This window comes from Oryzias latipes, chromosome 12 (assembly GCF_053564925.1).
Source record: "Oryzias latipes strain Hd-rR chromosome 12, Olatipes_Hd-rR_3.1".
Classification (NCBI taxonomy): Eukaryota; Metazoa; Chordata; class Actinopteri; order Beloniformes; family Adrianichthyidae; genus Oryzias; species Oryzias latipes.
In genome coordinates this window covers 15,893,059-15,920,000 of record NC_136248.1, presented here as the reverse complement: position 1 = coordinate 15,920,000, position 26,942 = coordinate 15,893,059, and the positions used below count along the sequence as shown (strand labels likewise).

At 39.1% G+C, this 26,942-nt stretch overlaps 1 protein-coding gene across 1 annotated transcript in view; it reads left to right on the top strand.

Annotated features, from left to right (window-relative positions):
• Positions 1–26,942, top strand: part of trabd2a (TraB domain containing 2A) — a 79,160-nt gene that overhangs the window by 26,558 nt on the left and 25,660 nt on the right. The window contains exons 3-4 of the mRNA XM_004074979.5: positions 19,970–20,116; positions 20,474–20,648. Of these exons, the coding sequence (XP_004075027.1) occupies positions 19,970–20,116; positions 20,474–20,648 (322 nt within the window). The remainder of the gene's footprint in view (positions 1–19,969; positions 20,117–20,473; positions 20,649–26,942) is intronic.

The window sequence follows — 26,942 nt, the reverse complement described above, 5'->3', positions numbered from 1 at the left end:
AAGAGTCTGAGATCAGTCAGTAAGACTTTTTTAACCTGTAACTGGATCACAATAGCTGTCTATTCTATTTCAGTAAATTGCAGGACCTTCAAAGACACGCTGTTTGAGGTTTTATTGAAATTTGTTAGAAAATCCTGAATAGTTTTTTTCCCCTGAAAATTCTCTGGCTACATAATTACAGAAGCCAAAGAACAGCTTATTTTTAAAAAATAAATGATATTTATTTATCCTTTCATGAACAATTATGGAAAGAACTCTATTGAGCCAATTTAGTCTCCTTAATGGTAAAAAAAAAGAGATTTGTTTTCAGTTGTTTGTCATAGTTACACAAACATTAAACACTAAATATAGTTTTACTTGCACTTGACTGTCTGTGGCTTTATTTTTTTCTTTAATGGAAAGGAAAAGGAATGAGCGTTTCTGGTAATTGATAAAGATCAGAGGATATTTAAAAAAGAAATCTGTTTGTTGCCTTTAGCAGCATTTAAATTAAATGGGGATTTGAGTCTCACGTGGTCCAGTCCCTTACTCATCATAGAGCTAAAAAAAAACTCCAAAAACATCATTGCCAACCCTTAAAAGTCTGTAGTTGTGGTCTTAGATAAGATCTTTCAGTGTAAGACTCCTCTTGATTAATAGCTGTTGCGTTGTGGATGACTGACAGATATTGGTCCTAACACAACTGGAAATGTGATGGTCTGCTGCTCTGACATGCTTTGAATCCATAAAGGAAGGAAAAGAAGAGATGTTGTGTAAACCTGCGGTGTGTGGTCATGTCTTTTGTGTCTGGCCATCTCTTTGCGAGTGATTTTTTATCTGTGACATGTGGCAGAGAATGAGCTAAAGAGGTAGAATTGCAATCTTTTTTTTTTTTTTTTGTCCTTATGTGCGCCTTTAGGATTCACACACCTAACCGCAGAAGGAGCAACTTACACAGCTTTGTGTAAACTTTTTTTTATGTAATCTCTTGGACAGTGCAGAACAGCAGATGTGTTTAATGTGCGTTGACTTCCTACCACCTGTCAGTTTGGTTTCAGCGCAGAGCTTTTGTGTTTTGGAGACATGTCTGCTGGTGCTGCCTGAAGTCATACAAGCCGACGGAGCTTAATGACAACAACACGGTTTGACCTTTCAGCTCAGTTACCACCTTGTTTCGGTTAGCTGTTGTGATCTCCTGCATCCGCAGGAGGCATGAGAGCTAAAAAAAAGGCATTGCAACTTTACAGAAAGACATTCTGTCAACCTTTTGTTCATGCTTAGCACAATTCTTGACATTTTAGTTCTTCACTATGGATTGTAGTGAGTCTCCAGGACTTTCAGGGTTGGGTTGTAGATTTATTTCATTCTTTAGTGTGCCCTGGCTACAGTGAAGCATTAGGAGAAAATAGGAAACAAAACTTTGAATGCTAAAGAAGATTTGTGGAAGAAAAATTTGCTCTTTGGATGAAAAATTATCAGAAAAGTTCTGACTGAGGTAAAATTTAAACGAGGTGGTGAGAATAAAGTACACATTTTTACACTGTAAAAAAGTGAAGATAACTTCAAATGTTAACACTTAGTTCAGAAGGACAATAAAATCATCTCAATTTTGAGACAAAAATTAAAATAACCAAAAAAAGCTTCAAAGTCTAACAGTAAAGTCAATCTAATATAAGATTTAGGCAATGTGAAAATAGAATTAAACTAAAATTGTAACAATAGGAGATGGTTTGAAAAGTAAATATAAAGATTCTGTTGGAGTGAAACTTACTAAACAGAACAATGACAAATATCCCACTGTGCTTTGACAAGAAAAATTATAATTCCTAATCGCACATTTTGGAAAGAGGGATTGGCTGATACCAAACATCCCTAATAGTTAAGCTTTTTATCAATACACAAATTTATTTTTTGATTTAGAAGAAAATCTCTGATTTAAAGTTCAGTGAAGTCTGTCGCCAATGAAAAAAAAACTGTTTCCAAATGTAATAAATGGTCTAGGACACAGAATTAACATTGCAGAAAATTATAAACACTGAAGCTTAATATAATGCTGCTTGACTGGTCCCATTTGGGGTCACAGGGTAGCTGGAACCTCTACCCAACTACCGTTTGGGTGAAGGCGAGGGACACCCTGTCTGTGGCAGGTCCACACACTCACATTCACACCCCTAGGGATTATTTAGAATCACCAATCAGCCTATAAAGAATGTTTATTGACCGTGGGAAGAAGCCATAGAAAAACCACACACGCAAGAGATCATGCAAACTCCACAAAAACTCAGATGGGATTTAAATCGGGCCTGGACTGGCCTGGACTGACTTGAGTGAGTGTGACGTCACCCATAGGACTTTACTTACTTCTTGTTCCAACCAATTGAGGTCAATTTAGTTGCTATTTTTCCATGATATGAACACCACAATGTTGGATCCAAATGTCCTCAACAAGCCTTGATTGGATGAGCCAACGTTTCTATGGCAACCACTCTCACCAATGAGGAGGGAGCTTATTGGAACTTCATACCCCTAACTCCCACCACTTGAAAGAGGGCTCCAGAGAATCTGTCAATCGTTCAAATGTTTGAGGTGGGTTTTAGCAAGAACCACATACTTTTATTGAGACATTTGATTAGTCAGAAATATTCATGCATCCATTTTCTTAACCTGCTGTATCCCTTCCGGGGTCAGGGGGATAGCATAACCTGTCCTAGTGTTGGGTCATGGTGGGGTACACCCTAGACAGGTCGTCAGCTTGTTGTAGGGCTATACAAACACTCACACACACATTCACTCCTAGGGACAATTTTCATTTCATCAATCAACCTATGAAGCATGTTTTTTGACTTTAGGAGGTGTACCCTGAGAAACCCTATGCATGCACGGGGAGGAATATGCAAATTTCACATATAAAGGTTCCAACTGGGATTTGAATCAGGGCCTTCTCACTGTGAGCCAAGAGTGCTAACCACTACACCCCTGTGCAGCCCAGAAAGTATATCATGAAAAACAAACAGGATTAGCATGTAAATGTTAAGAAAAGCCAGCAGAGCTAGAATGGTTATTCTGACAGATATGATGACTGAGGAATAGCTCTTTATTTCTCAATAGAAGTCTATTGGATTTTGGCTTCTTGGAGCCAATAGGGACTTCCTCCGTTTCACTGAGTCCAGTTCTCAAATATAGTCAATCGTTCAGATGTTCTGAAGTGTTCACCCTTTATACATCCTCATGTTCAACTGGATGTTATGACTGTGTGATGACCCAGATGTGCGGTGTAGGAGAGAAACACAAAAGAGAAAATCATCTGGTCCAATATAACATCTTGTAACTTTGGTTGAAAGTTTTAAAAGTCAGAGGAAGAGATTCGACTTTACATTTGGAGGGCAATTCTACCTCAGTAATTCTGTCTGATGAGGCATTTAAAAAAATTGTGTTAGATGATTAAGCTGATTGCTCAGCCTCAGAAACATTAGCATTCATCGTTGCAAATACTTGGACTCAGTAAATTTTGCAGCTTCCAAAGACTCAGAGCGATGTATAACCTGTCATTAGTTACTGTTTTCAAGTCCAAAAACTATATTATCTTGCCAACAATTTAGCATAATAGAATCATAAGACATTAAAAAAATCTTTTATAGTTTGTGTTTGTTTAATCCTGGCTGTTTCCCTTCCCACATGCCCATTTTTTTATGTGTGTATCATCTTACTTTTGTCTAGCTTCAACTTTTGTTATTTTGGTCGTAACCTCAAATTGTGGGATCTTCTCCCTGCAGCATCCGCAGTGAATACAAAATGACACATCTCCCAAAACTGAACTTAGCAACATTTATCGCACGAAGATGTTTGGATTTTGTTGACTCTTGTCTGTGGTGAGGCTGTGGGTGTTGGCGAGAGTCCACCGCGACAACCGCTGTCACTCGGTCCCTTCCACCTTTCCTCCGGCCTCTTCATCACTCTCTTCTTCTCTGTAACTCCTTTGTCCCTGTTTGTGTTTCCGCACTTTTAGTGCTCTGTTTGTCCGGTCAACGGCATCATTCAAAGCATGAAACAAATGTAATTTTCTGATGGTTTGGACGCCAAGCTCTGTATCACATTCCATAAAATCATAGTGCTGTTGTGCCTAAAATGTTTTTGTGTGCAGAACAAGGGGCTTGGTGCAAGCTGTGTGAACTTGCATATTAATATGTGTGAGTGTGGTTGCCGTGTGTTGGGGTTGGATGGTTTAGATTTTTTTGAGTCAGAGCCAGCGTTTTTAGGGAAATTGAGTTACTCGTGCATAGCTCTGTGGGTTTTGGATGCTTCTTCGCGTGTGATTTTGTAGAGTCAAACGCTGGGAGATGTATTTCTGGCATCGCCTTTGGCTGTTTTTGTTTTCCAGTGGTGAAAACAAATTGTCTGAACAAAAAAATTGCGCCCTTTCTCTGGTCTCTTTGAGCTTGAAGGTAGTGTTTGGCGGAGGATCAGAACCCATTCTGTTTTTGAAAATAAAAGGTTGTTATTGTTGAAATCTGTGCAACCAACACTTACAGTGAGTTTTAACATGTTATATTGCTAATGATATTCTCTGGCACAATTTGTTTAATCTAATAAAAATCCAGCAAAAATATATTTTTAAACAGTATTTAGTACTCCCTGTTGCTCCAAATGTAGGGGTTTTTGAAGCTGTAGTGGTGTCCAAAAGGGTTTTTTAAGGAGGAGCCAAAGCGATTTAGGGCACATCTCTTCATGTGGGTGTGCTCTGAAGCTCAGATGTTTACAATTAAATGCAAGTAATGACTTTTTAAAGTGATAAAACCAATGTTATGTATATTCCAAGCACTAGCAGCTATGTGCTAATGTAGAAGACTGGCAACTATTGATGACATCATCGATCGGTAGTAACGTCCAAATTTGAAGAAACTATTTTTTTTCCCATTTCTTCGCTTGGAGGGATAAATATAGGGGTAGGGAGAAGCCATAGGGGTAGGGAAGCAATTCGGATTTGGTCACTGTTTAACATTTTTAGAGTTTTGGGACTTAAAATGTTTTTGCCTCAGTTAAATGTTATGATATATTTGGTAGAACCTTGGATTTTTGTCTTACTTTATTGTATCTTAACTACATAGTATGAAAGCAATACTGATTAGAGTCTTTTTGTGAAGTGAGGCGGCATTAATTTACTCTTTTTTTTCCTCATTGATGGGTCTGTCCTATAGCACGCACACATATAGTCCCAATGTAACTCCTCCTTGGTCAGTTTACGCCCATGTTAAAAGCTTGCAGCTGTTGTGAATCTCGGTATGAAGTGGCTTATCTATGTGGTTCTTGACTTGTGCTGTCGTGACTTCACTGCATTCTTTCTGTCAACAGAGATTCGTCAAAAAATTGATACGTGTCTTTGTTTTTCTTCTCAGGGCTCACTTTGGTTTGCAAGTCCAAAAGTTTTTGCTTAGAATTATACTGACTATCACTGCATTCATTTAAGCCAATTGACCTTAATTCAACTTGATTTCACCTTATTTTCTTAAAAGCACCAGTGCAACACTAACCGTTTTTTAGTGGTAATTTAAAGAAATCGTAAAAGCATTAAAAAAATATTTGACATTTTTACTTGACAACTTATCATAGTTGCGGTATCCAGTTAAGTGGTTAATAAATAGCTTGGAGTGACTCTTTTTCACGTAGGGTTCCCTCGTGATGCAAATGTGCAAACGCTGGCTTTTTATTAAAAATCATTGGGCTAGGACGTGCGCACAGCTCACACAGGATGTAGTGGAACGGGGGGAGAGTGGAAGGTCTCAAAAGTTGACGTTTTCAGTCACCACACACACATGCACAAACCTCGAGCCATTTGGTTTGAGCCTGATTCCCTGTGACAGCCTAAATATTTGGCTGCGTCCGGGCACCAAGGTAAATGCGCCCCGCAAGAATGTTTTTACAGGGCGGAGGGGAGGGAAAGAGGTGGGCTTTGGACTGAGATAAAGTGAGAAAGGCAGAGCAAAAAAGAAAAGAACTGGAGTCACATCTCATATTCCTGAAGAGAATCAGATATTTCTCATGGATTACAGAAAAAAATCATAGCTTCAAGTTGCACGTCTGGAGTGGTGGAAAAGGCTTTTTTTGAAATGATATCAACACATTTTTGGCGAAGATGAAGACATGTCTGTGCTGTAATTCCCTTTTTTTATGGGGAAAAACTTTTGCATGCTTTAAAATGACTGTTAGGACACATTAAAATAAACATAAGGCTGCACAAGCTTCAGCTCTGTTCTACAATGTTACGCTTTAGCTAAAAACAAAAGTTTATACACACCGGGAAAAAAGAGCTCCATGTCACTTTAGAAATGTGCTTGTGTAATTCCCTTGTTTTCCAAGTCTTTACTCGAATTACCAGGCGTTTAAGATAGTATCTGCGTAATAGGATGTTTCTGTAACACTGCTCCGGATCAGCACGTGGATCTCGCTGGGTGAAGACATTTCAGGACCACCAAGATCTGTTTATTGATGTGGAAAGGGTGGTAGCATCTTAATTTATTCTGAACTTAAAGCCAACTAAACTCCAGTGTGAACCCAGAGTTAAAGTGGAAATAAATACATTTTTTTCTCTTTTGACACATTTTGCTACAAGTTTCTCTTCCATTTGTAGAAGAAATGACAGAATGAGTTTGGGGAGTTTTTTATTGACCTGATTGCAGGTCAATAAAACTAATAGATCTAAAAACTAATAGATCTTTGAGCTAAACATTTCTATAAGAAAACCATATTTAAAAGTTAAAATCCAGGTATGTTGGGATTATTAAGTGTGACATTGCAACAGCTACTCCACCAAAAACCTGCAATGCTGATTCAGCACATTTCTTTCAGAGGAAATTTGAGCTCCTGCTGTTAGTAGGATCATATTTATTGTTCGTTGAATCAGGTACCACTAGATGTTGTATGTGTATTTATGAATGAAAACATGACTGGGAAAGTTTTGCTTGTTTATACTGAGCTTCTTAAAAAGACCAGGAGTCTGCTGAAAAAACGCTGAATCTATGCCCAAATCCAAATTCTTCCCTTACCCCCACAGCCTCTCTCTACCCCTTCAATTGTAGGGCCATTTGAAGGTGTTGTAATGTCCAAACTTGTTTTTTAAAGGGACAGTTAAATGTAAGGGTAGGGAAAAGCTGGAAGGGTAGGGGCAGAATTCGGATTTGGCCAAAGTCCTGTCTGAAGGTTTTCATGCACGCATAATTCCATGAACAAACATTTTGTGGTTAGGGATTGAATTTAATTAAACCTAACAATAAGCGCGATCAACTTCACAGTGAGTTGCAATTGGAGACATTAAAGCAGTCAACTTGATTGGACCATTGCAGGTTCTGTTCTCGACATGCCTGCCAATGTGTTGAAGTGTCCTTGGGCAAGACACTGAAGCTCACATTGGTCCTCGTGGTTACAGGTTTAGGTCAGTGGACAGTGGAGCCACCATCAGTGTGAATGTGTGTGTATATGGGTGAATGGGACTGTGACTATGAAGCGCTTTGAGCCTTCTAAAAAGAGAGTAAATCACTATAAAATTTACAATACCTGTAGTTTAATACTATTTAAACTAAAGGCCCGTACACATCGGGACGAATTTTCGCCAGCGTTTTTCGCCAGCGTTTTTCGCCACGTTTTTTGTGTTCACACCCAGGCGATTTTCGCTGACGATGAGCCGAGCGAACGTGCAATTTCATTCCCTGACGTTAGATGGCGCTTAATGTAAAACAGAAATACTCCTGTACACAAGGTGGCGCTACGCAACTTTACGCTTCTTAAAGTCGCTTTTCACTCAGAAGAAGAGAGCAAGTATTTACACGCTTGTCAGAATCAAACAAAGAACACATGAATATTTCCAGCACCAGTAGCTCTAACTCCAGTTCCAGCGATGAAGAAATTATTGTTCTGTAGAATGATGAAAGACGGCGGAAAAGACGTCGATTTTGGGTACATCCCATAGTTACGAGAAGAGAAGAACATGGGGAGTTTTATCGACTGGTACAAGAGCTGAAAATGTATCATGAGCGTTTTCGGGGATATTTTAGAATGTCCGTCAGTAAGTGCATCTTCTTCGTCTTATTTCTTCGCGGCAGTGTAGACGCTACTTGGCGTATATCTTCTTTGCCGTGACGTATGTGTGCTCAGCAAGACAGTTTCGTGTTTGAGCGCCCCCAAGTTGTGTTTTACTGTAACTTCAGAAGCTCCAGACACGTGTGCAAAAGCGCCATCCGCATTGGTCGCATAGTTTTTGACGCGGCGCGTCAAACCAAAAAAACGAACCCGAGGCGTTTTTTAAAAAGTGACGGTTTGACGCGTGGCGTTTTTTCGCATCGGTGTGCACACTCACATTGGTGCCCTTTGTTTAGTCACGAGGCGTTAAACGTCGGCGAATATCGCGCGCGAAATTCGTCCCGGTGTGAACGGGCCTTCAGTCTGTTTAAGAAATCTTCTTTGGCTCATACATGTTTCTGTTGATTTAGAAGAAAGTAGCTTCCACTAATAAAATAGTATCAAATTGAGTGTTTTCTTGGTTAACCCATCAGAAGACATCTGGCCTCAATGGGCTCTACTTGAAAATGCTTAGAAATACATTTCTAAACCTCTGTTTTAAACTACGTATCTTTATTTATTTATTTTGTGGATTTTCAGACAACCCTTGCTGTTGGAGCCTTATTGAATATCATATCCAAATCCCTCGCTATTGTCATCTTTGCTGTTTATAATAATTATGGATTGATTAGCTTTCCTCAGACAGGTGTGCCTCAGCCAGAACAGAAGAAGGTTTACCATGGAGTCATGGAAGTAAAATACATTTTCAGTAATGTAAATAATAAAAGCCCCAATGAACTGCAACATTGACGGGAGTGGAAGACTTTCATTAGTCTTCATCGTAGCCAGGTCCATCTGCCTACGATCAAAAAGAAAAGAAAACACACAAACAGTGCAAAACATTTCACTTCCACAATCAACCCTTCCAGACTCATTAAGCTGGGGATTGGTACACTTGCAGAATTACACACCAGATGGACAGCCAGGCGTCACACATCTCAGTAGCTTGAAGTGCTAGAATTGGCTTCTAAGCTTCTAGACTTTTAGCTCCCATACCTGCAACTATCTTTCAGAAAAAGGGAAAAAAGTGACTGTCTGCAAATCTAAATTCAGTTTCTAGCATTATTTGATTCTATTGGTCAGTGGTGCCAGATGTTGTTGATGTAAGCTTGGCCCCTATCGCAGATTCTCTTTCTATCTTTGGCTTCAGAAGTTTACCCCTCTGTGTTCAGGCTGAATTTTTTTTAAATATAATCAATAAATTAACTGCCTCTCCTAAATAACCAACCAATGCTTAACCAACGAAGAGTCTGTGAACAAAATCTCTTTACACTGAAATGTGCACTGTGCTGTTTATTCCTAATGTGAGAAGACTTGAACTGGAAGTACAGATCCGAAATGCAATTGTGAAACAATCAGAAATGATTAGGTAGTCTCTACACCAAAAAAGACTCATTCCCAGCATTAACAGTAAAGAAAAGTTAGTTGGTTGAAGAAATTGTTATTTATCAAATGTATAAATTTAGAATTTAGGATTTTTAAAACATTTTAGACATATATAAACAAAATTAGACACATAAATATGGCAAAATAATTTGAATATTAGCTGTAGGATTATAGCTGCACTACTAGCAAATGACGCTACAAGTAAAGGTTTTTGTTAAAACTAATAGAAAAACAAAAAAAAAAAACACCAATCATCAGATCAACTTCAAAAAGACATAGAATATAGCGTACAATAATGAAAATTCTTTAGCAAAATGCTTAAAATGGTCACCCTGAAACGGCTAAATATCAGCTGTTGTATAGGAGTAGGTATCTCCCACTGTTGGGCTGCTGACCGGTGCCGGTCTATGCGTCAGGTGGTCCCAGGCCGCACAGAAAGAAAACACAGTTACATAACTTCCTTTTTTTTATGATCTGATCCAGGACTAAGTCTTTTTTAAACTGCTGAAATCTTTCCACCACATCTGTCTATGATTCACACTTGATGGACGTCAAGATACTCGCATCGGTCACATGTCTCGTCTGCTACCATCTTAAAACAGCATTTCCAGCCAGTTACACCAAATACATAAACGCTAAATTGTAACCCTGAAGCTTGTTAGCAAAGAACGTCTTTGGAAAGTTTCTTTGTGCAGAAGAGACCCAATAGGGAGACAGAAGAGAAGCATTTGAGTTGACATAAAAAAGCTGTTTAATATAGCAGAAAATACTTGAATATTTGCTGTGCCATTTGTTCCCACGCCCTCTTCATGATTTGCAGTTTTCTAATATTATGTGAAAGCTGCTAATAAATATGTAAAACAGTGGATTCATAAACAATTTGATATTTGAAAGATATATTTTTGATTATAGTTTTGTTATTTTATTTAGTCGTGTTTATGTTCCCAGCGTAACCCTTGTGGTAACCTAGGCACTTTACCATTGGGAGTTGGGTCATCTAGACCCACTAAACAGTGCTCTGAACCTTTTTTCTTCAATGATTTGTGGTCTTCATTTGTGATCTTTACTGGTGTCCATGGATTACATGAAATCTTTCCATCTTTCTCCACCTTTGTCATGGTAGGAATAACACGTCAATGTAAGGGTGGGGTCATCTAAAATAGCACAAGGGTTAAAAGCAGGTCAGTAAAAATCTTGCCTGATTTGCATAAAAGAAAGTTAGAGGCTGAGACGATGCTTCTTGTTTCACTTATTTTTGGTAGTTTGTGGTTATTTTTATGTTTTTTTCTCCAGCTAAGTTTCCTAAAGAGGAAAAGTATTCTGTTTTTTTCATTAGACAGTAAACTTTCTGCAGACGGCCAAGGAAATTCATGTAGGTGGAAGTTTATAATGTTATTTTTCCTCCTCCTTTAGAAAACTCCTTAAAAATTATTTTTATTCCTAAATAATACATTGCTTGAACTTTATTAATTATTTCCGGACAGACAATTATAAAACTTTTGATGATTAAATAAAATAGAATACAATATTTTTTATCCTGGAATAGGAACTTTTTTTTGTTTTAGGTATTCTTTTAAGTTCCACTCCTATCATCTTTTAATCTATTATCAAAGTGTATTTTTGTTTTTTCTACGTCACAAACAAGCCATTTTTTAACTGCATTATTCTATCTGCTCATGATTTGAAATGATTTTAATAGAGAAATAATTACAAATGCAATTTTTAGCTTAATTTTCTTAGTAATTGTCCTCCCTTATGAAAACGAATGCCACAACAACATGTTAGAAACACCACAAACTGTAAAATGATTTTGCTTTTCTGCTTTTCCTGCTGTGGAGGAAGTGATGGCCTCATATTTCTTTTCTTGTGCAATATATTGGAAAATTAATAAACACCATCTTCAAAGGGTCACATTGAGCTCCACAGAGGCTGCTGTGATCCACACCTTTGAAACCTTTAAACAAAGACACAGACATTCACACATGCGCACACACAGCAAACGAACAGTCCTAATCTTGTACAGGTGTATACACACTTACATGCATGGAAACACACATGCAACAAAGAGGTCATTAGTGACCTGAGGAATGCAGAGGTCAAATCCTAAAAGACCCGGCTGATAGAGGGGATGTATAGGATCAAAGGGGGAGAGAGGGGAGGGAGAGATGGATGGAGGGAATATATGAGATCAAAGGGATGAGAAAGGGAGGAATGAAATGATGGGAGGATGAAGGAGCGAGCGAGAGTGTAGGTGAGGGGGAGAGACTCAGGAAAATGTGCTGGAGGGAAGGACTGCAGGGGCGGAAAAGGGGAAGAAAGAAGGGGAGAGTGGAGGGATGGAGTGCAGAAACAATACAGATAAGTCAAAGTGACAGGTGTGTGAGTTTGTGTGTGTGTGTTTAAATTGTAGGTTTTCAGTTGGAAACTGAAAGCCTGTGATGTTAAAAGATTTATATACATGTGCATTGAGTGTTTATAGAGAGGGTGGATGCTGATGGTGTCTGTTGACCAGAGGGGACGAAAACAAGTAACAAAAGGCACTTTTGGTAAACCAACAAAATGACATCTTTGTATTGATTTTTACCATTTTCTACCTCTTGTTGATATAAAAAAAACACTTTTAATGCATAAAGACTGCCAAACTATAGATACGCTGCAATATTTAATTAAATACAGATGAAATTAGAGTTTTGAACATCTGCCCATTTCACCTGTATGGTGAATAGCATCATCTTCTATTTCCGAAGGTCCCTGTCTGAGCCTTCCTGTCTTAAAGTAGTTTCTTTTTATGAATCAAAATTTGCACGCAGAGCTGGTTATAACAATAAACACACCTTGGAAATATGTAAATGCAAATGCTCGTTTTCCTTTTTTTTTCTTTGCGCATCTGTGAAATGTTACTCTCCTTCTACAGCACCCTGACCGGTGTGAAGCTAATGGATCTCTTCAGTCTTGGTCTAAAAATCATTCCAAAAAGTTTGTTCTCAATGTTTAATGTGAAAGGAGTTTCTAGTGGGCTGCATAGAGCTGTGGCGGTTACCTCACAGGGAGAAGGCCCTGGTTAAAATCCCGGCTCTGGTCCTTTCTCTGTGGAGTTGGCTTAGTATTCTTGTGCATGCTCAGGTGCTGCAGCCTTCTCCCACAGTCCAAAATTGCACAGAGACCCATCCATCTATCTGTTTTCCAAATCTGCTGAATCCCTTTCGGGGTCAGAGGGTTGCTGGAGCTTATCCCAGTTATACTATGTTCATACTGGGCGTGCCATACGTTTAAGAATGCATGTCTAGCCCATGGAAAAACAGGGAAAGACTGTTTTTTCTTTTTTTTGACTACTGTACACTAGCACATGTCAGCCACGTACCATTGGAAGAAGCTGTTGAACTGTGCAATTCCTGCGAATCTTGCTCCAGATTTGGTGTCATATAATTCTGCCTGGGCACAAACTGCAATTAAGATTTTCTCCTCCATGATCAGTTTTCAGACGGTTGGCACTTCTGTGCTTTAAAGAGAATGTCATCCATTCGTCACTACCAAATCCGAGTCCCTGATTGGTCAAAGTTCAACCTGGTTTAACTTTCAACACACATTGTTGCACATTTTGTACGTAGAGCCTGAAAATGGTCGTAACAACTTGCGTAGCGACGCGTGATCGTGAGAGTTTTGAACATGGAAACTCAAAATGCGCATACAGTAGATTTACTGTTGGATGAAGGTGGGGTGCAGCCTGGACATGTTGTCAGTCTGTTGCAAGGCCTCACCACCACACACACTTATCACAGACTAATGAAGGCATTTGGATCAGGAAGTCCAGATACCATCAGTCAAGACAACGTTACCCGGATCAATAAAACCATCACGACACAATTATCAATATATGTATGAAGCATGTCTTACGACTGCGGGAAGAAGTGGACTGTGGAGAAAAACCGCACCTGCACGGGGAGAACATGCAAATTCCATACAGAAAGGTCCCAACCGGGATTTGAACCAGGGCCTTCTAGTCCTGAGGCAAAAGTGCTAACTAATACACAATGGTACAACCCCATAGAGACCAAGAAAAGAGATATTTTAGAACAAAATAATGGAATCAAGCAAATTATAGCAAAAATGTCTATGCCAGTACTTCTTTTAACCCTTGTGCTATCCTAGGCACTTTAACGTTGGGAGTTGGGTTATCTAGACCCACTAGACCAGGGGTGCTCATTACGTCGATCGCGATCGACCGGCCGATCTTCAAGAACCTGGGTAGATCGCAGGTCAGCAAAGATAAATAACCAAAAAAAACTTGAATTCTAAAAAATCCACCAGCCAATCAAAATCCTCACTGAGAAGTACAGGACATGATTGACATGCAGAATCGGACATTTTCTGAAACATATGTCACTGCACATGTTTGTTTAAATTCACTGAGCGCAAATTCTGTCTGTCATCAGAAAGTCGCTTTCTGTCCCGGGGCACGTGAAGTCCCCGGCAGAAGACCACTCCGGACAACCGGAGTGTTTATTGAAGTTGCCCCGCGTGTCTCCTCCTGCTATCGCATCTGCAGTTCTCGCCCGATAAATACGAGTTCATCACGGAAGCGTTTTTTTTTCCGTGGCACGCGCTTCGTACGCAGCCATCAATGCCTTTGAAATGCCATGCTCCCCGCAATGCATTGTTTACAGCGGAGCATGGCATACGATAGTCGCTGCTTTCTGTCTTTGTAAAAAAACGCCTCATCTGTTAATACAAAAGTATTTTTGTGTAATCTTACTGTGTAGTTTTTAATTATCAGTACATAAACAACAATGTACAAATGAACATGTAACTCATAAAACATTTACTAATAGTAAATGTTAGTAAAAAGTAAAATACTACTTACTAATAGTGTGTATATATATATATATATATATATATATATATATACACACTATTAGTAAGTAGTATTTTACTTTTTACTATATATATATATATATATATATATATATATATATATATATATATATATATATATATATATATATATATATATATATATATATATAAAGGTTCAGACAGTGCTCTGAACCTTTTTTCTTTAATGATTTGTGATCTTCACTGGTGTCCATGGATTACATGAAATCTTTCCACCTTTATCCACCTTTGTCATGGTAGGAATAACACGTCAATGTAAGGCTGGGGTCATCTAAGATAGCACAAGGGTTAATATGAGGTCAAATGAACACTGATGGTTTGATTCTTTTTCGGGCTCAACAAATTCATCATTTCGGCATTATTTGTTTTGCTGTTACTAAAGCTGTCATAAGTGATAGAGAGAATGAGAGAGAGTTATGATAACATCTAAAAGGCAGGAGAAACATTCGTAAGTCTTCATTTGGTCTTGGAAAATAGCCAAGACTCGTTGAGTTGGCCATATGTTTTTGTGCATTTGTCTGCGGGTGCCTTCGTGTGGCTTGACGGACTTCATTTGAAACACTTGTTGCAACACATGGTTTTCAACTCAACGGGCAGACGCACCATCAGTCATAAGAGGAGAAACACCTACACAGAGTGATAGCTGCGTACAGGCGCACACATGCTCCTTTTTTCTTTTTAGCCTCATTAAATCTAAATAGGAAACAAAGTCACAGAAACTGTAAAACAGCTGCCAGCACCAAGAGTCTAAATAACCGGAAAAAAACAGAGGGTTCAGAACACACGGTGCAGGCTGTATCTGTGTGTTTACACTGTGTTCGCATTACTGGGTCAACTCACAGCACTAACATACACTGTACAACTATATACAGACAGAAAACTTCTAGTAATCTTATCATGCAGTGTTTTGCTTTGGATAAACTAAAGACTGGGTGTTGTAAAAGCAGGCAGATGCAGCACTGCATCTCCCAAATACATTCCAATCTTTTTACCTGCATTAAGGTTCACTGAGCCACTAAAGTCAAAATGTAATCAAATATGAAAACTTAGCATAAGCATTAGGATTTTTTTGTTGAGGGTTTCAGTTGCGGGGCTGCTGCGTTCCTTTGACATTCAGGGCAGCAGTGTTGAAATCTTAAAATGTGAATAATTCTAATTGTAGCATCAGCTAGCTTTGTTATGAATTAAGAACATCCCTATAAATAAAAGTAGACAGGATTACCCATAACTATTGCAACAGTTTATAACAGTTAAAGACCCACTCTGGCCATCTTTTCATCTATTCTAAAAGTTTTCCCAGTAATAAAATAAAATAAACCTATGTCATTTTCTAGGTCATAGTTTCTGAAGAGTGACAGCAATTCATGAGAAATTCACCTCTGAGTTAGGGGCCGGATTGTTGACATAGAGTAACCCCGAATTTACACAGATCTGTCTGTGGTGCATATCTGTAGCATAGAGAGTTTATCTCCATCAACAGTTAGTTTACATTGTCTCCGTTGCGTCTTAGCTCTGTCCCCCTGGCTCCCAGAGGAATGGTTTGTCCCGTGTTGAGTAGTTCGTCCCACTCTCTTGCTCATCTAAAACTTAAACTATCGGACCCTGTGTCCTCTTCTTTCTCATTAGGTCCTTGTAAGGTGCATGTTTTGGATCATTAATGATTTTAGTCTTTGCACTCCCAAAATTAAAGTTGAGTAATCTGCAATGTTTACATCTGTTATCACGTGGGCATGCCACCTTAAAAATAAAACACAATTTTATTAACTATTACTTTGAAAGTACAAATTAAGTTTTTATTTTACTTTTTACTGGAGAACCGTGTGAAAAATCTGCTGCTTTTCTGACATTACAAACATTCACTTTAGCATGAAATCCAGATATTAGTTAGAATGCGCTACGTACTTGCAAAGTGACCACACATATTTGCTGACTTTTATTGTGTGCAGCCACAGGAATGAGTTTTGTAGCTGTTTATAAAGCAGGCCCATCTTTAAAATATTCTCCTCACAGTTTTTGTAAGTCCACACTAAGCCAACAGTCTTTGGAGTGAGAGCTGCGCTCCGCCAGGCCCCCGAACACTCCAGATCTCCACATGTGGGAATCTGACAGTGGTGATGTTTGCTCTAGATGTGCACTCCCACCCCACTCCATTTCAACAAGAGGGGGCATTTCCATGACAAAGGACAATTATTAACTTTCATTGGCTCTGGTTGCTTTGATATCAACTAGGGGTGTGTCTGAGTGTCTCTGTGTGTGCGCAAGAGGGGTGGTTGGGGGGTGGGTTCGGGGACAGCAGTGGAGAAGAAGAAGAAGAACAGGGGGACCTGATGAAAGGAGCCGAGTGGGAAAATGCACCCGCTGACCCACAGTTCACTAATAGAAGAGAGGATCACATCAGAGGGAGATCATTTGTTTGTGTTTTATTGTCGGTCCTTCACTCCGCTTTCATTCTCCATCTTTTTCTCACCGTCTTCATCTTTTTCTCCTTCTTTTTATTAGTTCTTTTTTTTGAATCTGTATTTATATTTATCAGTGATCTTCACCTCCACCTCCTCCTCCCTTCACTATAATTTAAGCAGCTGAATGGCATAGCGAAGCAAGAAAGAAGGAGAAAGAGCTGAGAAAAAACGGGGAAGCCCTGCAGACGAGAGCCTTCCTTCACTGACATGGCACAGATGTGAGAGTGTTTTTTGTGAAGTGAGTCGGGGAGGCGATAGGCTAATTTGCGTGGTATAAAGAGGGAACCCTTTTCATATGCAGAGCGCCACTTTGATGCACAGCCGATGAAAGCTGGAGGGAGCGCAGAGGAGAGTGGAGGAGAGAGTGACGGAGGGGTTCTTTGTCCCGGGGCAAGGGGGGCATTTGTTCCGCGCTGTCCTCCTCTCTCCTGCTTTACCAAGGCTCCCGTAGATGGGACAGCTGAGAGGCAAAGATGTCATCAGAAAAGTAAATAAAAAAAAGAAGTTTGTGATCTGACGTCAACCACATGCTACAAACATCGTTGTCATGGAGATGCAGGCTTGAATTGGGTTTACAGGCCAAGTTCCTCTGCTTTTTCATACATGGGAGTTTCTCACCGGAACGTGCTGGATGCTGACAGGTGGCTTAAACTTGGCCGACAGTTGAATAGCATATGCATTAAGTGGGAAAATGCAAATTTGTGTAGTTCTGCTGACAAGACTACCCACTTTGAATAGTTGCTCCCATTAAAAAGAGTAAATCAAACAGCCTTTGCTTGTTCATGGAAGTTATACATTTTAAGGACTAAAGATGTGTGTTTGAGTGGTGGACATATATGAACAATAACTGACAAAAGTAGATGAGTTGTCTGTGAGTACATTGATCTCATTGTTCCAGGTAAGACTTGTGGATTGCACTTTTATGTGTGTATTTTATGTGTCTTTATAGTTTTGATCAAAAGCAGTGGTTTCAGAGGGGGTTCACAACAAATACTGGCAGATTTCACGCTTGCACAAGACTTGAACTTTTTAACCCCAAATTGCCATTTATAAAATATTTAATGCACACATTTCTGTGAGCCCTATCTCGTTAGCATGACACAAACTTTCCTTAAAATCCCATTGTACATAACTTTGTCCATGTTTTCTTCCCTGTAGTTCATTATCCTTCCACTGGGGGCAGTGGAAGGGCCTTTTGTGCCAATTTCAAAACAGCTGCTTCCATGAAATCTCAAAAACACTTTTAAGGGGAAAAATGTTGCTAATATTCAAAATTTAATGGTGAGAATAATTCACCCATTGTTATTCCTTTTTTTTTAATGAAAAATGTAAATTAATTTGTTAATAATTAATTATTACATCATAAAAAATACAGAAAGTTTTTTATGTTGATGTAAACAGGAGACAGAGCATTGATTTTTTAGTGGCAGACAGAAACCAAAATAATAGCAAAAAACTGGAAACAGATTTTTTTAGATTGAAATAATGATGTTGTGGAACTGTTACTCTAAGTAGCACTTAGGGGTTTGGTGAACATGGTGATCAAGAACAAATTAGAAGTTGTTCCGAAGGAAACTCAGGGTCACTTTGGAATATTACTGCCAATGTTCTTATTTTCCTTAGGAAGCCAAAGTAATGAGAATGAATGCCCACAAAAGAATCTTTCAAGGCCTAAAAAGTTAAGATTAACATTGAATCATGGGTTTATCTTCAACTTTTTTTCAGGTGGGTATAGAATGCTAACATTGTTTTTTCCCAAAGTAGGATCCTCAGGACATGCTTTTCCACAATTTTTGTACTCATTGAGTAGAATTATTGTGCCCCGACAACACCAACACTGCTTTGGTTACGTAAGTGGTATTCTTCTAATTTTGAACATTTAGTCCCTTTTGCCTTTGCTTGGACAAAAGACTCTGCTTGACATTGACAGCAGGATATTTGTTTTTTCCATGGAATTTTGGGGTAATTCCTTCCCCATTTTCTGTAATCTGCCAGTAGCAGTTCAGATCCTGATTAGCAATGCAGTGACTGAGGGTCTGACGTCAACTGTCAGTAACATAGAAGACACAGAAATAACCTCTTCTGCTTAAAATATAGACCTGTCTTCATTGAATACATTTCAATTAAAATGGTCTTTAAGGTTTTGGGAAATTTGACTGCAATTTGCTGAAAACAGATTTAGGCTGGTAGTCGGAACACCACCCAAATTGAAACCAGGCTGTAGCTTTTCTAAATGTCACTTTTTGGTCCTATAACAGCGTGATGTGGAAACTGAAAGTTGCAAAGAGATTTTTGTGTGTGCAAAATGTGTGTTTATGTTGTGGGCAAATTTACGTCAAACCATTGCCCTTCAGTAGACAACAGCCCAACAGTAAGGTGACTAGTGATGATGATAGCTGGCCTCTTCCTGTCTCCTTTCTCTTTTTGCTTCAACATTTGCATGGACAGTTTGAATTGAGAGATCTCTGGTCATCATTTACTGTGTAATGACTGTGTTCTGCACGCACAGAACTCTGCTTACATCATATCCAATGTCTTATGGTTGTTAAGGTTTGAACCATTTCTCTCCATGTCAAATGGAAGCAACCTCCATGACAGAGCTCAGTTATGTGGTCACAAGAAAAGCGAATCGTGTGTGTATACAGTGGTCCCTTGCTGTGACACATCTGTCAGCTGTTTCGCTGCTTTTTTTTAGTTTTTATGTGCTTTCTTTTAAAAAAAAAATGTATTGTGTTCTGTCCCTTGATTGGCTGTAGACCATTGTCAATCAAAATCCTCCATTCCAATGCAACTGTACAGAAGGCAGTCAGCTTTTCATAAATTACATAAATTTTCAAACAGGAGTAGATCTTTGGTTCATTCTATAATATCGAGCTAATATTTCTACAAAAATTTGAACTTTGAGATTTTGAACAAGAGAAAAAAGTGTGAAAAAGTCTATGTCTCAGAAAAGTGTATGTAGTGAGGGATTGAAATCTTAAAATCTAAATTGTAAAAAGTAAACCAGAACTTCACAGACTGTCAGTTGTAGGCTAATTTTAAAACACAACTCCACAATAAACAAGGGACCACTTTAGCCTATATATTTCTAAAAACATTTGCTCTCTGTTATAGAATTTATACATCAACTTTTTCTGTTCCAGGTCATCTTTGCCTTAAACCAGACATTATTACAGCAGGAGTCTTTGAGAGCCGGAAGCCTGCAGGTCCCATATACTACTGAGGATCTGATTCGGCACTACAACTGCGGAGATCTTAACTCAATCATCTTTAATCATGAGACCTCACAGGTCAGTTCTTTCAACAGCCTTATCTTATTTTGTTGGATCGTTTTTCTCTTCTCAATGTATTCTACATTAGTTTGGTCATAAATCTACCAATCCTTCTGCTTAGTGAGCTAAGAGTCACTGTGACCTTTTGACCTCATGTTAGTTCCTCTAACATCACCCATGACCTTTTCCTCCACTCCCTACCTTGTAACTTAGCATCGCCTCCCCCCTCCATCGACTGTTATCAGTTTCTCAAACTATTTCTTTTTGATAATATTCTTGTTAAGGCAGTTAGGTGACTAGTTTTTAATAAACTTTTGACCAGAAAGGGAATGCAAAATAAGCGTTAACTGAACTACATCATCCTTTCACTCTCAGGTGCCTAACTTCAATAATGTGACACTGCCGCCCAGTGAGCAGGTGACCGCCCAGGAAATAGACAGCTACTTCAGACAGGAGCTCATCTACAAGAGGAATGAAAGGATGGGGAAGAGAGTCAAGGCACTGCTCGAGGAACACCCTGACAAGAGCTTCTTCTTCGCTTTTGGAGCAGGTATCTGTTTTTAATATAAAACTCAGAATTAAACCAAAAAAAAGGGAAAGAAACTAGCTTTATAACCACGGTATCCCCAGTGGAATCTATGAGCTTAGCTGAGGCAACAGTAGGAAGCCACCTTAAATCGCAGAGCGTATGAAGTTATTTTCTCACAGTATTACGTTCTTCCGACAGTAAGACTTCCAAAGTCTCCAGGATTTTAGCGAAACTTAGGGTCCAATTCTTTGAGTCTGAAGGAACTGCTCTTTCTGCACTTTGTCATGGCTGTCAGTGTACTGTACATTTGGGTATGTCTATGCGTTTATTGTGTAACTATTTTCTCCATGGTTGCCCATAGGAAAGCAGTCTTTTTTAGGAAATAGTGTCTGCGAATGACCAAAACACAAGAGCTACAAGTGGCAGAAACCGCATTTGTACTTTATTTATTGAGTTAAAAAACAAAACAAAAAATCGATAAAAAATATTGGACTGAGCAAAAACTAGCGTCATAACTGAACAGAAAACATCAAAAATCGAAATTGAAAACAGCACCAATGCCAACAGTCAGAGTAAACACTACTTACTGACACTTTACCTCTGTTAACGTTATTATCGGCAAAAGCAGCTGCAGCAGCCCGATAAATCTCCTCAGAGTAAAACGCATTGATTTCTCCTCTTTTCCTGTTGCCAACATATCAAAAATAAAAGTGATCAAACAGAGAAAACGACTCCAAGCCTTGTTTTTTTTCATTCTATCATGCATTGTAGAGATTTTCATTGTCTGTAACAACAACAATATAGTGTTGCATTTAGGCAGCATTCTTTTACTTTTCAGCAGTGTAATCCAATCAGGGGAAGCTCTCTGTTGTTGAGAAAAACATACATTTGTGTGAATAAGGAGCTATCAGCTATTTAAGAGGCAGAACTGTTGGGGATTGTTACCAGGAGCTGATCTTATTACATATTTTTTGGCAATAATTGTTTATCTTTTTTGGGCAGAGCAGAATGCTGTTTGCATGAAATGCCGCATTCAAAAGCCAGCAGGAAATGTTACCTTCAAATTTTTGACATTTGAGGCAGCTAATTCAAAGATTTCACCAGTCACTATTAAAAATTTAATTTGAATTACTTGTAAAGGATGAATATGTGTCTATTGTGGCCACTTTGTTCACACTGACCACTTGAATAGTTAGTGTTTTAATATAGTTGTAATTATCCAAGTTTCCACTGTCATTCAGATTGTCCTTCATCTAAGCCAGGAAGGGCCAACATTTTCAAACCTAAAACTTTCAGATCCTAAACCGGAAAAAAAAAGAGTTGAAAGTAAACAAAAAAAAAGGATTTAAAACCAAAATTTTGAGTTTTGAAACTTAGAAAACAAAATTTGAAGTTGAAAATAAATAAGTTTTTATTAGAATTGCAGAAAGTTTCAGACACTTTTTAGCTTACCACCAATATTTCAGCGTGAATTTGTTAAGTTGTTTTAGTTGGATTTCAAATCTTTATGGCCCTAACTTGACTCCATAGAGATGAGCTTACTTCCAACAGTCCCGCCCACAACTCAGAAGCGAATTTTCCAATGACCAGCTGTCGCTCTACAGAAACTGTGTCCTAGAAAAAGACACAGGTTTTTGGATTTTGGCTAAAAACTGCATAGTCATAATATAAAAGACCACTGGGGACACTTTTAGAATAGATAAAACCATGATATCCCTTCTTTTTATGTTTTACTTCCAACATCGATATGTTAAACGTAGACACACCTTTTAAAGTTCTGTCATCATATTGTTATAAAAAGTTCGGACCAACCTGAAAAATACATGGGGGTTTGTTTTTATTGCTACACTTATTTTTTTGTGTTTCCTTGTTGGGATTTTTTTTAGCTCCACACTCACACATCCGTTAGGTGGGATCCCTCACACTTGATTTGGGCTGATGGCTTGGTAAAATAATTTCATTTCATGTTTTGCAGGGATTTAAATGTACCTGCATTTGAATTTAGCCACTGAACCACCCAACTGGAACAGAGGTTCAAATCCCATCTGTTAAGGGTGATTTGGTTGACTTTACAGAAAATGATATCACCAAAACCAGTGTCCCAAACCATTTTGTTTGGTTTCCAAGCAGAAAAACAGTGAACTTTTGGAAGAGAGAGAGTTGGAGACCTTCACAGTCTGCTGGTCTCTGAGCTGGCAGGAAACAGCTGAAGAAAAGCAGACACACACACGCATGCACACACGCCCATACACACACCAATTCTAACAAGGAGTACATTTCACGGTGTGTCCCTAAGGAGGCGCCTTTACAAGGGCTTGGTTTCTAAAGGTGTGTGCTTCTGTGTGTGTTTATGTGTGGCCGCGCCTGTGTGTGTGTGTGCGTGCGTAAAGGAGAGAGCTGGTGAGTGAAAGTGATATGGCCAATCAGCCCAGCAGCAGTACTTCTAGACATGCGGAGGGCAGGTTAGGTTAGGCATGAACATGAAATGGGTTGGGGCACATTAGGGTATGTCCACACGTGTGCGCACACCACCATATGGTACACACTTACACACACACATCCCAGCCCCAGCCTGAAGTCTTTCCTAAGAGCAACCTGGATAAAATGTGTCCTTAATTATCCCAGGAAGGGTCAAAGGTCACACAACCACCCACTAACGCATGCACGCACACACACACACATTCGCACAATGGAGCTCATTTTGTCAGCATGCTGATTTCCCAGTCACCATCAGCTGTGAAGCTTATCAGTGACCATCTCATGTCCCTTTGAATGAGCACAAAAGGATGTCTCAGCAGATTAGAAGCTCAATCTTGTCTTACTCTGCATTTACAAAACTGTCGGTGTGACGCGCTCCAGTAACCAGACGCTGGGAAAGAGCCACGTTCATCACCCTGTAATTGTACTTCTGCAAACTTTAGTCGAGATAATCTGTGGCTACCTGAAATGCATCCGGTCTGAACTCAGTAGAATTACAGTTGTGCTGTTCACTGGAGCAGTGGCATTATCTTTAGAGGTAAATCTGATTAGCCTGTAGGGTTAGAAGGCAGATACCTGAATGATGCTGTGTGGAAAATTGCTGCTGGTTGTAGTTTTTCATCTACAGTAAGCTTTAGAACCACAAAAAGCTTAAAGAACTGTTTAAAAGTTTTAATTTCTGAATATAAAGCTGACCAGAAAAATACTGGAGTTTTACAGATGCAACAAAGATGCATAAGTGTTGGTGTACACTGGGTAGTTATTTTTCCCCCCCAAGATATGCTTTACAAGCTCCATTGGTGAAATGATAACTAATTGCTATAGTTTAGTTTGGTTTGGGTTTGCATTGCACTTTCAAATTCAGATCATATCACCTGATCATCATGCAGTTCCAAATGTCTGGGGGGTGGTGTTGTGCAAAAAAAAAGCATTCATCAGAAATAAAACTTAGCATGATGCCTTGCAAATTGTTAAGGAGCCCCTTTTGTTTTACACAGATGTGGATTCCCTTGTTTGGTCCCCAACCAGAGATTGATCATTTTTGCTCTAATTTAACTGATTTTGTGCACCTTTTCGGACCCCCTCAGGGGTTGTTACAGTCAACAAAACCCTGTATTCAATCCGGGCTGGGGACAGGCACATAAGGACCCAGGCTGGGATTCCTTTCTGGGGTTCCTGGTGGCTACATAGTTAGGCAGTGGCGGGAAGGGTCTTTCCCAAGTACCCATGGTGGATAAAGCGCCCCGACAATCAAACCTTAATTTCTCACATGCCAACTGAGCTATCCAGCTACTCTTTGTTCTGAAATGAGGTAGATTTTAATTTTTTCTCTCTTTTTATTGTACTCTGATGGAATACTAAAGTGCCATAGAAATAAAGTTTGATTCATTCAACTACTTTAAACTGGAGTACATCGTACAGGAGTATGATGAACTCCAGAGCGGACCAACAGCTTTGTGTAACAGTGCCCAATGTAGCGAATCACACCAGGGTTCACTTGCAAGTGGGTCCAAACTCTCATTTTCAAGGGGACCAGGCTTGTTTGTTTGGTCTGCACATACTTTAGTTCTTACACCGGTCCACAAAGTAGTCCAACCAAACCACACATGTTGGGAATGAGCCTTTAGCTCTAACGTCGTTTTTAGGTACATATTTTCATCTTTACATAGTATGATGAAAGGGGTGGGAAGATTAAATAAATACAAAACTGACCCTTTTATCTTTAAAATTCAACCTTAGCAACTGTTGTAAATTCAAGTTCAATAACTTAGGAAATCACAACCTAGCAAGAGTCTTTCCTCTCACCACCTGCTTTTTTGAGCTTTAGGCATAACACGTTTTTAACTAGTCCAATCCACTTCTAGTATGTCTGAGACAATTACAACAGGCTTGTTGAGCTTCAATCAACTTTAATATCAGATGCTCCGTGTGCTTTCTGGAAGAGATAGTTGTTTTGCAGATGTTAGGTGAGTTGAGCACATATTTGTATGTATAACTGCACTTCCTTACGTTTTTTTCTGCACAAATTGATGGATTTTCTGCATGACTTGTCTTGCAAATACAAAACACCTGGATGCCTGGATACATGTTTTACTGTTATTTCTGTCCGTGGTTTAAAAGAAACTATTGTTGGTATAGATGACTTTAAAAAAGATAGTTCCCGAGTTACAACAGCCAAATGAGGTCAAGTAACACAGAACCTCTTTTGGTTTGTCTGGACTCCATGCTAAAATGGCTTGAGTCTAATTTCATGACTTGACTCTCAAACGTTTTTGGTTAATAAACAAGTAGTAGTGGTCTGAACAACACAGCAAGCTTCGTCCACAGCTAAAATAACACATAAATACAGTCATTTTCAGTTCAGAATGTGTGTTCATTTTGTTAACTGCAGACAGAAATTAAGCTCCACTGCACAGATCTGAGCAAAAATGTGTTTTCCTGTTGCTGTACCCCCCCCCCCCTCTTTTGAAGGTATTTTCCTTCTCCAGGATGAAGTGAACTGCATCCATGTTTTAGTCTCAACCCAAATCAGCTTAGAGCGACATGAATCTCCTAATACTTTGCTTCAAACCACAAATTTAAATGTTTGCGGGAACGTAATTGCTGGTGTGGTCGACAGGCTCGAACGGTTAGTGCACTTTGAAAAGTTTGACTCTTTTCACAGACAATTAATTCTCGCCTTTGGATCTTCTGCTGTTTAGCTTGGTAGAGCCTCCCTAAAGGGAAAGCTCTTCAGTTAGTGAGCTGTTTAGTGAGGTGGGCTGGCTGTGATAAATGAGTGTCCTGGCGCATGAGAGTTGACTGATGACATAAGTTGATAGGAAATAACCCACAGCACCTCCACAGAGTGGAGCTGTGTTCGAATGGAAAAGCAGTTATTTAATGTATGAACTTTTCCCACTGTAGTGCTGTCTGAGATTTTCTTTGGAAAGTCACTTATATGACATAATTTGACAAAACATGGCACTGTTTGGAAGAACTAGTCATATCAGCAGTTTTAGTTCACATCGCACTCCCTTCAGAAACCATCATTCAGAGTTGGCATGTAAAGAATAGTGGAGAGAGAAAAAGCAACCTGCAGAAATAAAAAGCAATATTTGACTGTATGACTACAGTATCTGTTACAAAATTACATTAGACATTGCCTAAACTTTGAAGTCTAATGTAAAATTCACAGTTTCTAAAAGAAACCACCAAACCGATCATATGTTTACGTTTGGTTTAAAAGTGTCAACAATTCTGTGTGTGAAAATGAAAAACTAAAAAAAATCTGCATTTAAACACTATATTTAAAGGAAATGCTTTGATGAATATAGAAGCTAAGTCTAATACTTGAAGCTACTGAGGTGTTTAACGCCAAAGATTACCTGGCTATTGCGCAACGCAGACTAATAGCTTAGTCTCAACTGCCGTTACAGGTGGACACTGTCTGTAGGAAACAATTGGGCAAACCCTTTTCAAGGGAACGCAGTTAGTCCCATTTACTTTATAATATTTAACTTGATGAATCGCGTGTGACGTCAACCATAGAAAATGCCTGGCTTATGGGTCCAACCAAACAAAGTCAATTCAGTCGCCATTTTTTCTGCGATATGTCCATCCCCATGTCGGAACCAGACGTCCTGAGTTCTGTCCACGTTTCTATGGCAACCACTGTCTCCAATCAGGAGTGATCACATAAAAGACCACACCCCTACCACTGACTCAGGAGAATCTGTCAATCAAACGCTTCAAACGTTCAACGGGACTGTATGTAACCATAACAGCAGTTCTGACTATGACTAGGAAACGGCATTACACAACAACCATACGTTTCATTTCAACGAGCCTCAAGGA